Source organism: Herpailurus yagouaroundi, unplaced genomic scaffold (genome assembly GCF_014898765.1).
Source record: "Herpailurus yagouaroundi ecotype Mexico unplaced genomic scaffold, PumYag 139, whole genome shotgun sequence".
Classification (NCBI taxonomy): Eukaryota; Metazoa; Chordata; class Mammalia; order Carnivora; family Felidae; genus Herpailurus; species Herpailurus yagouaroundi.
Window position 1 is genome coordinate 6,360,508 of NW_024412394.1, and position 15,323 is coordinate 6,375,830.

Sequence of the window (15,323 nt, forward strand, 5' to 3'; positions counted from 1 at the left end):
TATATAAGTGCTCAAAATTGAAATTTCCTTCCTTCAGTAGATTAAGAAAAGAGATTAGAACTGTCAACACATCTGCTAAGTATTCTAGCTGCCTATTGAGACCTAATAATAAAAGATAGTATTCTTATTGTAATAACAGCAGGGCCAACATGTATTTTGTGTGCTGTGTATTTTGCTCTTCCCAGGCTCAAAAATCTTGGAATAAACTTGTTAATTACATACAATGAATATATCTCTCTTTAAAACAATTTTTTTTATTTGGGAAAGAGAGGGGGAGAGAAAGAGAGTACACGAGCATGGGAGAGGGGCAGAGAGAGAGAGAGAGAGAGAGAGAGAGAGAGAGAGAATTCTAAGCAGGCTCCACACTCAGTGTGGAGCTTGATGCAGGGCTTGATCCCACAACCCTGGGATCATGATCTGAGCTGAAATCAGGAGTCAGACACTTAACTGACTGAGCCACCCAGGCGCTCCTATTCAGTGTCCTTCTAATCGTCTTCTGGAATAGGATCCTGGAATACTAACTGCTACCCAAATCTTCTGGTTTCCCACACACACCACACAAGATCAAGGCTTAGTGTTGTTAACAAACACAGTCACACAGTAAAGCTGCTCTGTCCTTCCTGTGTTGTCCTTATGCTATTAGGTCACGTGTCCAATGACAGTTGTTCCTGCACTTGGCACAAACCTACCAACTCCACTCATGCCCTGTCTCCCAGCTGTGTTTGCACTTCCACAGGGCCACACCGTCACTCCATAAGTTTGATAATGTGCAAAGTCTAAGAAATTACAAAACACATCAGCACAACTCAGATAAATCTTACTAGGTTTTTTATTTCAAGCAAAGAGTCAGGTAGAAAGAACTAATAGGTTGACAGACTGATTATTTGGAAAGTAACCTCTTCCAAAAGGTATGGAGTATCACAAATTTTAAAATGTCAAAGCTGGGGTGCCTGGGTGGCTCATCTGGTTAAATGTCTGATTTCCACTCAGGTCATGATCTCACAGCTCATGCTTTCGAGCCCTGTGACGGGCTCTGTGCTGACAGCTCAGAGCCTGGAGCCTGCTTCGGATTCTGTGTCTCCCTCTCTCTGCCCCTCCTCCACTCATGTGCTCACTCGCTCTCTCTCAAAAATAAACATTTAAAAATTTTTTTTAGTAAAATAAAATGTCAAAATGTCTGGGATGTACTCTGGAGTCACCAACAGGCACAGTGTACCATAAGGCCACTTTTGATTCTGGGCTTGAGATTGTAGGTATTCTCTCCAAATCTTCCTCTCCCCAGCAATGTGACCAAATGATTAATTAATGACTGGCCAACTAGTTGCCAGGTGCTGAAAGAACAGAATTGAATAGGACAATAGTCTTATCTTTAAATAAGTAATTGCTAGCCAAAAATTTTAGGGTATTTCCAAATGTCACTTAACTTAGTTCTTACTATAACCCTGGAAAGTAGGTATCATTATGCCCATCGTACAGGTTAGAAGTGTGGTTCACACTGGGTCAGTGACTCGGCCAAGGACATACACCTCTCAAGGTGGAGCCAGAAGCAGAATAGGAGATCATCTCCAAAGCTCGTGCTCTTCACCTCTGCCTGGCAGGAATGCATAGTGATGGTGAGGAAGCCACAGAGTGGCCATCAACACTGACGGGAAGAACTCACCTGATGGTTCACTCAGGAAAGGAAGACAGGTGGGAAGAAAGCACACCACCCACCAAAAGGATCCTGGACTCTCCCAATGTTAGCACAAAGTGTTCTGTTCTCACCAAAGGTCCCCTTCAACCAGTTTCATAACCAGTGCTATCTACTAGCTAAAGCATATTATTCCTCTTGAACTTGTCAAGGTCAAGAGCTACACCTGGTATCAATCATATGAGAAATTATATTCTAGGTTATCTGGACACTGGATCAGTTTTCCAGGGTTGCCATAACCAAGTATAACAAACCGGGGGGCTTAAATACCAGAAATTTATCATCTCACAGTCCTTAAGGCTAGAAATCCAAAATGAAGGTGTTGGTTCTTCCCTCTGAGGGCTGTGAGGGAGGGATCTGTTCCAAGCCTCTCTCCTTGGCTTATAGATGAACATTTTTGTGTTCATATAGCATTTCCATGTATATGTATCTGTCTCCAAATTCCCTCATTTTATAAGGACACCAGTCATATGGGATTAGGGCTCACTTTGACCTCATTTTAACTTGGTGGCTTCTATAAAGACTCTACTTCTTAATTAAGAAGGTCACATTCTGAGGTACTGAGGGGTTAGGACTTCAATCTATGAATGAGGAGGGGGAAAGACACAATTTAACCCATAACAGACATTACTATGAAGTTTTGGTAGAAGACACCCCAGTGTCTTTGGAGAAGACACTATTCTCTTCTCCAAACTGACTTGTAAAAGAGGCTTGTGTTAGTCTAATGATTCACTCTGAGCAGCACTACAATTCCTTAAAATGAATATTTAAATTGAGCTTTTACCAGTGGAAGCTATTTCTAGAGGGAGGATTCAAAATGAACCCTGATTTTGTTAATTCAGGATAGCCTCTTTCAAGATTCAGGTAAAATTCCCATGCCCCAGAAATCTCCGATAAGATCCACCCCAACCTGATGATGACCGTCCCTTTCCATGTGAATGTGTGAATAATGAAGTAGATGCTACCGGGCATCAAATTTCAATTCAAAAAAAACAAAACACTTTCTAATATGTAGGGTTATTTATCAGTGAGCTATTGCATCTCTAAGCATGGCATCCAAAGCAGAAACCATAAAATAAAAAATTGACTTAGCTATATTAAAGGAAAGAAAGTGCAATGAAAAGAAAATCTATAAAATTTTAAAATATTTGCTAAATGCATGACAAAAACAAAAATTTTTATCTTTAATGTTCATTCAGTCAATAATTATTTACTGAGCACCTACTATATGTCAGGCTTTGTTTCTAGGTATGACAGATATGAACAAGACCAAGTTCCAGCCCTCATGCACTCAACAAATCAACCAGACCTACCCTAACACTGCTAGAGAAAAACAATTAGAAGACATAAACAAAAACAGAAATGCAAATGGTAAATAAATTACAACAATTTTTTTGCCTCCCAAATTAGCGGAACTTTCAAATTTTGTGGTACTGAATATGTGCAGGGTGCAGAATATGGATGTGCTCAAAAACTTCTCTGTGAGTGGGTTTCAATCAGCATGTTAATGAAAAACCAAACTGCCTTCATGTTTAGCCAAAGCACATTTAAAATGCTAAAATGGCAAATGATGTATCCAGTAAAAGACTGGTATCCAAAATATATAAAGAATTGATACAACTCAACACTGCAAAACAAATAACCTGGTTAAAAAATGGTCAGAAGACAGGAGCAGACATTTCGCCAAAGAAGATATCCAGATTGGCCAACAGACACATGAAAAGATGCCCAACGTCACTCCTCATCAGGGAAATACAAATCAAAAACCACAATGAGATACCACCTTACACCTGTCAGAATAGTTAAAATCAACAACACAAGAAACAACAGGTATTGGCAAGGATGTGGAGAAAGGGGAACCCTCTCGCACTGCTGGTGGGAATGCAAACTGGTGCAGCCACTGTGGAAAACAGTACAGGGGTTCCTCAAAAAGTTAAAAATAGAATTACAATATCAACCAGTAATTGCACTACTGGGTATTTACCCCCAAATACAAAAACACTAATTCAAAGGGATAAGACACACACCCCTATGTTTACCGCAGCATTATTTACAATAGTCAAACCTATGGTGAGATCTCAAATGTCCACTGACTGAGGAATGGATGAAGATGTGGTATATACACACAATGGAATATTACTCAGCCCTAAAAGAGGATGAAATCTTGCCATCTACAATGACATGGATGGAACTTAGATTGTATTATGCTAAGTGAAATAAGTTAGTCAGATAAAGACAAATACCATATGATCGCATTCAAATGTGAAATTTAAGAAACAAAACAAATGAGCAAAGGGGAAAAAAAAAAAGAAAGAGACAAACCAAGAAACAAACTCTTAACTATAGAGAAGAATTTGATGGTTACCAGAGGGGAGGTGAGTGTGGTGATGGATGAAACAGGCGATGGGGAGTAAGGAGTGCACTTGTCATATCAGCACTGGGTGATGTATGGAGGTGTTGAATCACTATATTGTACACCTGAAACTAATATAACACTGTGGTAACTATAATGGAATCAAAATGTAATGTAATGTAATTTAATTTAATTTAATATAATTTAATTTAATTTATTTAATTTAACTTAATTTAATTTAAAACATTTAGATTTGTAGGTTTTGCATTCATTAAGCATTTCTGCAGGTGCTTACTGTGGGCCAGGCACTGGTCAAGGTGCTAGGGACCCAAAGATGAAGAAAATCCAGAAAGATCCTGGCCCTGAGAGAGCTTACTCTAGACAGAGAGACAAGTGTAATTTTTTAAAATACCATTTCGTACATGTTCTAACCAAAAGGAATAAAATGAAATGCTAAAATGCATATTCCTGGGCTCCACCACAGAAGTTCTGAATCCATCGATCAGAAGTGGGATCCAGGAAACTGTCTCTTTACTATCACAGGATATTCTAATGCAAGATACCCTCAGGCCACACTTGGGCACAGAGTGTTCTAGACCATGGGTGGGTCTAAGCAAAGGGTCCCAGCAACAGGACACTGCAGGGCCTCAGAGTCGAATGCAGAATGTCTTGGTCAATTAGATTTGATTAATTGAGAGAAACATTTCAATGATAAGACAGAGAAGTATCAAGTCATGTTTGCTACCGGTGGGCTTTGACCCTGGGTCACACACAGTTGAGCTCTTACAATTTATTCTCTTTGGCACAGCAATTCAACTGTTTTAAAAAACTTAACCCTAAGGACATGATCAGGTTTTATTCAAAGCATTAGTGGGATCACAGAAATTATTGAAGATTTCTGAATGAATAAGAAGAGGATGAAACTACTCTTAATTGCTTTTCCTCAGAATGCTGGCTCTGGGTAGAAAACACTAAAAGGAAGAGAGCTCCACTTTGTGTCCCACATATTCAGACTGTTTTGCAAATGTTTTCTGGTTACCATGGCAACTTCTGGACAGCTCTATGTAAATGGGAAATTGGGGACCTCATTTTTTAAAAAACGATTAGTATGTTCTTTTTATCCTGGTTAGCTCGTTCTGTGCTGACAAATTACATTCTGACGGCTAGGCTGTAATCTAAAGCATACTTTATTAGAGGCTCTAAATAATAAAGTATTTCCAGGGATTGATAGTTAGTCTTCATTTATACTCTGATGTATTTATTTGCTTTCAATGAATTCAAGAGATAAACTGAAGTGCTAAATACTTGCTATACTTCTTAAGTAACTCAGAAATATATCCTCCCTTGAAAAATTTGACATGTTATTGACATGATTATTGTAATCGTGAAATGTAATATATGGAAAGAGCACAAACTGCTGAATCAGTCATCTCGCAGCTGAACCCTGGCTCTGCCACTTGCTAGTTATGAGACTTTGGGCAAGTAGTTCAACTCTTTGAGCCTCAGTTTCCATTTACAAAATAAGAATCAAAAATAATATCAAGAGAGAGAGAGAGAGAGAGATGCATAGAAAATCTCTGCAACAATGCCAAGTCTATTGAGCAGGTTCTCAATGTAACATGGTAGCTACTACCAAAGAAAAAAATCAAAAGCAAGCAGAGAAACATCCAAAAACCTGTTAGACTTGGTTTAAAAGAAATTGGGCTTTACAAAGAAAAAAAATGAATAAAAAAATAATGTACAACCAGCATTATTAGGATTGAAACTTGTCAGGTTTTAGCTATTTATGATACTATTATTAGATGCTCAGTAGTAATAGGAAAAGACGGTTGGAATTCTGTGAGGTGGTAGAACATGACAGATACTTTGGCACAAAGAAGCTTAAACTCCTCAAAACTTTACAAAACAATAGTGTGAAAGTATGCACCCAGCTAAAGTTAACACATAACTTTGAAATATCAAATGACCAAGCTTTTAAGCTAATAGAGGTCATAGAGAACCATGGTCAGGAGCCCTCCATGACCCATTCAAGACGAGGAAATATAATTTGTGAGGGCAAGGCCTAGGTTTCTCTAGGGATGAGTCACCTCTGGAGGAAGGTTAGCATTGAGGCAGGGACAGGTTTCTCTACTTGTTTTCTAATAGCATTTATGAGTCCACTTTTCTCTCTTTCATATTCCACTGGTGGCCAGGACTCAGCTCTACCCTGCATCTCTAGGTTTGCTCTTTATTAAACTATGTACAGAAAAGGATCTTTAGTTGGGCATGCTGAATCTTCTGCCATTATACTCCCTAATTCTTAATCTGCTTTATTTCTTAATGTTCAATTATCATGACAAATAAGAACATCATGGATGATCACATGAGCAATTACTGTTGAAGCAAAACACAAATGCAGAACAATGGAAAGCCAAACAAGATATTCAGAAATTAAGAACTACATAAAACTTTCTTTTACTGGAAATAATAATTCCAGGGTTCTCAAATCCGTGTTTCATGTCGTACGTAAGTTCAACTTATATAAGTTAGTCTACTGAAAAGCAATCACGCAGAACTGGTAAAAAACAACAAAAGTAAGGGCCCAGAACAATAACAGGTATCAGCAACATGCGTTGGTACATTCTGGAGAGTAGAAATGGGGCAGAGAAAAAAGTCACTTGATAGGGATTTTCTCAGACTAGTTATCCTCGCCAGCTTAATATCTTCACCTACTTTACCTCTGTTATCAGAGACAAGGTAAAACACAGAACTCTGGGAGCATGGTTTAAAAAGGAAAGTGCCAAGGTTATGCAATGGGGAAAAGACAGTCTCTTCTTCAATAAATGGTGCTGGGAAAACTGGACAGTACACACAAAAGGATAAAACTGGATACCTTTCTTACACCATACACAAAAATAAACTCAAAAAGGATTACAGACCTAAATGTGAGACCTGAAACCATAAAACTCCTAAAAGAAAACACAGGCAGTAATCTCTTGGACATTGCCCTTAGCAACATATTTATGGATATGTCTTCTCAGGCCAGAGAAACAAAAGCAAAAATAAACTATTGGGACTACACCAAAATAAAAAAGCTTTTGCACAGCAAAAGAAACCATCAACAAAACAAAAAGGCAATCTAGTGAATTGGAGAAGATATTTGTAAATGATAAATCTGATAAGAGATTAATATCTAAAATATATAAATAACCTATACAAGTCAACACCAAAAAACCCAAATAATCTGATTAAAAAATAAGCAGACAACCTGAACAGACATATTTTTAAATAAGACATCCAGATGGCCAATAAACATGAAAAAATGCTCAACATCACTAATCACCAGGGAAATGGAAATCAAAATCACAATGAGATATCAACTCATACTAGCCAGAATAGCTAGTATTAAAAAGACAAGAAATAACAAGTAGTTAGCAAGGATATGGGGAAAAGGGAACCTTCATGCACTATTGGTGGGAACATAAATTGGTGTAGCCACTGTGAAAAACAATATGGAGGTTCCTTGAAAAATTCTAAACAGGATTACCATATGATCCAGTAATTCCACTACTGAGTATTTCCCTAAAGAACATGAAAACACTAATTCAAAAAGATACATGTTTCCTGCAGCATTATTTATAACAGCCAAGATATGGAAGCAACCCAAATGTCCACCAGAAGATGAATGGATGAAGAAGACGTGGTATACACAAGCAATGGAATATCACTCAAGTCATTAAAAAGAATGAGATTTTGCCACTTGCGAAAACATGGATGGACCTAGAGGGGATCATGCTAAGCGAAATAAGTCAGAGAAAGACAAATACTATGTGATCTCACTTATATGTGAAAATAAAACACAAAACAAACAAAACCAGACTCTTAAATATGGACAACAAACTGGTGGTTGCCAGAGAGGACAGAGATGGAGGATGGACAATGTAGACAGAGGGGATTAAGAGGCATAAACTTAGAGTTATAAAATAAGTAAGTGACAGAGATGAAAAGTACAGCATAGAGAATAGCACTGTGGTAACATTGCTTGGTGACAATGGTGACTGTACTTATTGAGGCAAGCCCTGAATATTGTATAGACTTGGCAAATCACTGTGTTGTACACCTGAAACTAATATAACACTGGATGTTACTTATACTTCAGTTAAAAACAAAACCAAAAACAGAAGTGCCAGTGATAGCAGCAAGCTGTTCATTTGGGGAACTGTTCCCACACCACTACGGCCACTCCATTGCTTTACTGCAGCATCGCTGAATGACAGCTTTGCGACTCTCTGTCTCCGGCCAGTAACTGGTTAAGGTCAGGGCCTCTGACCAAGCATAGTCAGTCCTGGCTCCTGCCTAGGGGTCCCAGGTGAAATACAGGCACCCATTTGTACAGGTGCAAATGCGTGATTAACAATAAATAAGTTTTAGTGTGAATATATCCAAAATATTGCACTGACGCTTACACTACACACCATAGCAGTGTTTGTGACACTGCCAACAAGAGCTGTAAATACACAGAGCACTTCTCATGTCCGGTGGATTGTTCTAAATGCCTTATAAGTAACAATTCCCTAAATACATGGATATAAAAACAATACACCGACACATGGATGATCTGAGGTTAGGAATAATGAACTGTGTATTTTTAAATTTCAAAAATGATGCAAAAATTCCTATAATTAAAATATTTCATGAGTTTTCATCGATTATCTGCAAACTGATTTGCATCAGATTGAAAACATAAAAGTGAAAAAAGCCGAGATTTCAGTTGCCGCCCATTAACTACCTGAATGACCTTAGGAAAGTCTCCTCAATTCTCTGAATCTAAGTTTTCTTTCTCTCTTTTCTTTTCTTTTTTTGAATCTGGTCTTTTTTTTTTTTTTTAACCTATACCATGAGATTTGGATGAGATTATTTTTAAGGTCATTACTGTCCCTAAAATTCTATTGTATCTTATAATATGGAAAAAGCAGCTCACGGAGGAGAGTCCATTACCTCTGCAATCATTCTGTTGGTGTCTCCTAAGAAAAGCAGATTCAGAGCTTCCTCCTCTGTCGCTGCCTGATGGAGAGACAGGTTTTTCAGGTGAATATTCTGGTCAGGGTCCTCAAACACTGTCACTTTCCTAGGGAAATGGGAGGCAACAAAAACAAGATACTTTGAGAATCAAAAGAACGTTTAGTCTTCTTATGGGTTTATTTTTAAAAAGCTGTATAGTACTACGTCTTGAACTTAACAAAATCAAACGATACGCAAGACACCAGGCAGTACTGGATCCGCATCAAACACTGACATTCCCTTGACAGTGCTATTAAATAGTTCGGGGGCTGAAAAGTATATCACAAGCTCCTGATTTAAAGCCATCTGTCTTTGCAATCATCAGATCACTAAATCATATGTATTTTTACTAAATTAAAAATGCAAATAGATAACCTTCTACCTATATATCAGTAAAGTTGGCCCTATTATTTTTTCTATGTCATAATTCAGTTTCTTACATAGGGAACGCACTAATTCTTCTTCTCCTAATTTTTCCCCTTTGTTCAATTTTATATCACTTTCAATTTACATGACCTTTCAAACTGGTTAGCTCATCAATTTAAACACGATGGAGACTGATGGAGACTGAAGTGTGTGTCATCCCTCCAGGAGTTATTACCTTGTCTAGTTTTCTTATCAAGGTGAGTTTTAAAATTCTCAAGAAGTCTTATAATAGTTTTAGTTTGTCATTATTTTCATGTCCATCAAATGTGTTTCTTGATCCTTTTTTTTTTTTTTTTTTAAACAACACACCTTTTCATTCCATTACATCCTTACAGTCAAAGCTTTAGGTCTGGAATTACGTTCATCTATTACAACTGCCTTCATGGGATGCCAACACCATTTCCTCCCCAAGTGAATCTTAACCCTGTTTCCAGAGTTGGCTTATCAATACTCTCCTTGGAGTCCTTTTAGGACTTTCTGCAACTGAATGCAATGTGAACTCCTTATACTCTGCTTCAAAGGCCTACAGATTCAAGCAATAAAATTACTAGAGAGATTTCCCTTCTGCCTCTTGAATTTTGCCTTCTTGATTTTTTTTCAAGAATTGTTAAGTAAAGAAAATCTTATAATTCACAAGAATTGCCAAAAAGTATCTCTGTGTATCTGCACTTGTTGAAGGCATTTGGAATTGAAGGTAGTAAGTAAAGGCTGGCATCATCTAGCGTTACTAGTGATGTGTTTTTACTTGGACATGTGTCACTTGCCTATTTCTAATAACATATTCAGAATACCTTAAAAATGAAGATTTTGCAAATATCATAATTTTTCATCCTTCCCTTTTGGGAAGGAGGTTATCTGGGCTTTCATATGTAATTTGTGGGTACTTAAAATACTAATTGCCGGAAGAAAATGTAACTCTACCAGCACATCTGTGACCAATATGTCACTAATAATGTACTCTGTTGCCAAGTTTTGGACTCCTTTTTGTCTCCTTCAACAATACCAACTAAGATGGAAAAAGATCTTTTCCCTTAATGAAAACAAGTGTATTTTATTTCTTTTTCAACAAGACTCGTAAGTGAGCTTATTAAAAATGCTTAAGAGTTCAAAAATGCTTGGAAAACATGAAGGCATTTTTAAGTGAAATGGATGAATTCTATCTCTTTTTAGGAAACCTCTTTATTCCTTAAACTTCATAGCCACCCTGATCTTCTAGGGTGCTTGAGAAGATTTAGCTAAAGTCAATCACTAGGGACACAGAAGTCAGAATTCTTCCTGAAGCCAAAGATTCTGGGGCCTCAGGGTGCAAGAAATTAAGTAACATTGGAAGGAAGATAAAAACGTGAAACAAGTGACGAGATGCTACATTAAAAGTGAAAATCGAAGAGAGTTCTTTGTCAACATGAAGATAAAAACAAATCCCCCAACTCTGAGGCACAGTCATCTGTGATACACACTGCAGGGCCAAGCCAGATACAGCACGACCTCGTGCACGTGCAGAAAAGGGAGAGGGACAAAGAGCAGGAACTTATTCAAAGAGGAGGACGCTCACACTCACTGGGCACCAAAAGCATGCCGGGCACCCACATTGTTTCACTTAACCCAGTTGTTCTTACCCTGACCACACATAGGAACAACCTGTAGAACTAAAAGAAAACAGCAAATGCTGGTGCCAGGTCCCATCCTAAAAGGTTTTGATTTCAGTGTGCTGGGGGCCCGGTCTGGGTATCGGAGTTCGTAAAAGCTCCAGGTGATTCTAGTGTGTGGTCAAGGCGGAAAGCCATTGACTTCATCTTGAATAATCCTACAAGGTAGATATGTGGGGTGGAGATTTCTGGTTTCTTTATCTCTACTTCCCACCCAGTTCCACCAGGTGCCCAACGGGGAAAGTTACTCATTTTACTGGTTGCAGCTGAAGTTCCTCTTGCGCTACATCTACTAATAGGCAAGGTCACTGTGAATTTTAAAAAGCTAGTCTTTTCACGGGAAGTTTCTTGCCCACCTCCCTGACCTCCCATGCTGCTGATGGGTAAGCTAAGCCACTCATCAGCCACAACAATAACTTAACTGGGGAGTATTATCTACCTAAACTCCCATCCCATAGGCCTTACGACATTGCCAAATCAAAAAACCCAAGTGTTGGGGCGCCTGGGTGGTGCAGTCGGTTAAGCGTCCGACTTCAGCCAGGTCACGATCTCGCGGTCCGTGAGTTCGAGCCCCGCGTCAGGCTCTGGGCTGATGGCTCAGAGCCTGGAGCCTGTTTCCCATTCTGTGTCTCCCTCTCTCTCTGCCCCTCCCCCGTTCATGCTCTGTCTCTCTCTGTACCAAAAATAAATAGACGTTGAAAAAAAAAAATTAAAAAAAAAAAAACCCAAGTGCCGGTAGGGACTCAACATACATACATCTCTCACCATTACTTCACTGGAATAAGAAATGCAGAAAACAAACAAGGTTGGAATTCTGAAAGTGTTCATTTGTTAGACAGCCTAAATGGGTCACTGATTTGGGATTGTATTTACACAGAATAGAAGCATAAGACAGGAAGTGCTTGTGAAATGTCATCAGAGGCATTTGGCTAAGCTACTTTTTTCTTCTAAATCATTCAGAGCCTTTGATCTCCAGCGTGGCTACTTCAGAATTATCACACTTCCATATTTACTTCCAGGTGCTTGCCCGGCTTTGTCACTTTGATCAAAATGGCAATTTGCACGTGCCCCCGGTTTTTCTGTACAGAACTGTCAGCTGTCTTTTGTGACCCATCACTATGCATCTCTCTCATGCTTTTCTGATATTATATTTTCCTCACAACTCTCTGATTTCTTGCCCATGGAGATTTTGAACAGTAAATAAAATAGCAGGTTGGTGTCCAATTTAGTTTGGCTCCTTTCATGGTTCTCTCTCGACTTAGGGCTCATCTGTGGCCACCCTATAAAAGGCTCTATCTCTGGCATCCTTCTGGAATCTTCTGCGGTGCAACTTGCTCTCTCCAGTCAGGATCTCCTTTGCCAGTTCTTCTCCTCAGATTCTTTCCCGGTTTCTGCCCAATCCCTCAGGCATGAGGCTTTGTATTTTCCTTCATAGCCCTGCCTGCCTTCACTGAAAATCCCTTTTGCACTCAGTCTGACAGGCAACTCGTCCACTCAGCCCCACCCACTCTCATGCCTTTGCTCACAGAAGCCCAGCCCGAGCCATGCCCTGGGAACTAACTCCTGCCTAGGTGGACTAATCAGGGAGTGAGAATGTTTTAGACTTTGCTGCTAGTAGAATGCATTTTCAAAGCTGGAGGAAACAAGAACCATTAGCAAAAGTTTCTCATCAAGTTGCTTCCTTCCTCGGCCTTTTCTTTCTCTCTCTCACAAATCAATAGCTATTCCCTGAATCCTTAGTCTGCCACTCAATTCTGACTATAATTTTCATGGGCCTGAAAGAGGGCTTTATTAGAGTTTCTTAAATAAACATCCTAATTCCAAGATGGAAACCCCCCAAACTATTAATTTGATTCTTTTTGAAAGGGCCTGTGAATAGTTTTCCCTACAAAATGTTTCTAAAATGTTTAGATTTCAAGCAAAAAGTCACTGATAGCCTTAACTTGGACACCTAAGTGGAAAAGTTCTGCTAAGTATACTCGGTCTGCTTAATGATGGGGAAGAAGCAGGCTTTGTGTTTTCTCTGTAAACAGAGAATCTTTTCCACTTGGCTAAGTAGTTGGAATTTGTAGGCTTTTTCTAACTGGCTAGAAGACAGAGGAAGAGCAATAGCCAAGCTCTTGTTCTCAATAATGGGAGCCATCAATGAAAGAACCGTCCCCTCTCCACACCCTACCTCCACAACATTCCAATACCACCAACTTACTGAACAGGAACTTTCCAGGAGTTACTGCAATGAATCTGGCTTCTCATTTTCACTTTGCAAACAAGTGTTGCCATGGTGATTTCTATGTTTTCCTACTTGCAAATCCACCATGTGACTGTGCAGGCCATGCACCGTACAATGGTACCGTGTTCAAGAGGGTGCAATTCACATCATGAGTTTATGTATTTATCATGAAAAATCTCTGTCAGAGGGCAATGAAGCATCTTCTAACAAAATTAGCATATTATAACAATTTTCCAACAGATGGCAGGGGTGCCTTTTAATAATTCACATGAAGATACTATCCCGAAAAGAAGCAGCCCTGTCTAGTTAGTGACCTTAACTTAGAGAAACATCGATAGCAGGCAGGCCTCATGAAAATGGAAGGGGATCCAGTCAGGGTCTTCTAAATAAATGGATATGTTTCACATGTTGTAAACATAGTTATACTGTTCGTTTTAATGAAGAGACTACTCTCTAGTTCAGTGGTTTTCAACCTCCCTTTTTCCCCCCCACCCCAATACACATTCTCAGAAGCTCTTTATGGTAAAGATTTGAGAAATACCAGGTTCTCTAGCAAATATTTAAGGAAGAAATTATACCAATTTTCTACAATCTCTTTCAGAGGACAGAAGCAGAAGAAATATTTCCTAACTCATTTTATGAGGTCAGCATTACCTAATAACAAAAATATACAAAAACATTGCAAGAAAACTATAGACTAATATAGTCTCATAAACACAGATGCAAAAATCCTCAACAAAATTTTAGCAAATCAAATCCAACAAAGTGTAAAGAGAATTATATGCCACAACCAAGTGGCATATATCCCAAGTATGTATGGTCAGTTCAACATTCAAAAGTCAATTCATGTAATCCATTATATAAAGGCTAAAAACAAAAAACCACATGATCATGTCAATAGGACAGAAAAAGTGACAAAATCCAACACCTATTTACTATAAAAACTCTCAATAAACAAGTAATAGAGGGGAACCGTCTCAACTTAATAAAGACTACTCCCCCAAACCTTCAGCTAACATCGTAATTAATGGTGAGAAAGTCAAGGCATTTCCACTAAGATCAGATACAAGGCAAAGGTGTCCCTCTTACCACTGCTTTTCAATATTGTACTGGAAATCCTTGTGAATGCAATAATGCAAGAAAAGGGAATAAAGGTAAACAGATTGGGAAGAGAGACCTAAAGCTATTTCTGTTCACAGATGACATGATCATCTATGTAGAATAGTGAAAGAATTGACAAAACAACTCCTAGACTAATAAGGTTAATATACAAAAGTTAGTTGCTTTATTATACACCAGAAATGAATAAAGAGAATTTGAAATTGAAAATACAATACCATTTACATTTAGCATCTAAAAAAAAAATACTTAAGTACAAATCTAAAATAATGCACTCAAGATCTATATGAGGAAAACTACAAAACTTTGATGAAAGAAACCAAAGAACTAAATAAAAGAAGAGGTATTCCATGTTCATGGATAGGAAGACTCAATATTGTCCAGATGTCAGTTCTTCCCAAATTTTCTATAGATTCAGTGCAATCCCAATAAAATCCTAGTTGTTTGTGGATATCAAAAAGGTAATTCTACAGTTTATATGGAGACACAAAGGACCCCAGATAGCAAAAATAATACTGAAGGAAAACAAAGTTGGATGACCAATATTACCTGACTTCAAGATTTACTATAAAGCTACAGTAATCAGGACAGTGTGATATTGGTAAAAGCAAAGACAAACAGATAAATGGAACAAAATAGAGAGCCCAGAAATAGACCCACATGGATATAGTAAGTTGATGTTTGGCAAAGGAGGAAAGACAATACCATGGAGCAAAAATAGTCTCTTTAACAAATGGTGCTGCAACAATTGGACATCCACATCCAAGAAAACAAAAACGAAACTAGACACAGACTTTACACCCTTCACCAAAGTAAACT

The 15,323-nt window shown here is 38.4% G+C and overlaps 1 protein-coding gene across 4 annotated transcripts in view; it reads right to left on the minus strand.

Annotated features, from left to right (window-relative positions):
* KIF6 (kinesin family member 6) overlaps window positions 1-15,323 on the minus strand; it is a 388,886-nt gene that overhangs the window by 274,313 nt on the left and 99,250 nt on the right. For all 4 annotated transcript variants that reach the window (XM_040473403.1, XM_040473402.1, XM_040473404.1 and 1 more), the window contains one exon: window positions 9,021-9,150. In XM_040473403.1, the coding sequence (XP_040329337.1) occupies window positions 9,021-9,150 (130 nt within the window). The remainder of the gene's footprint in view (window positions 1-9,020; window positions 9,151-15,323) is intronic.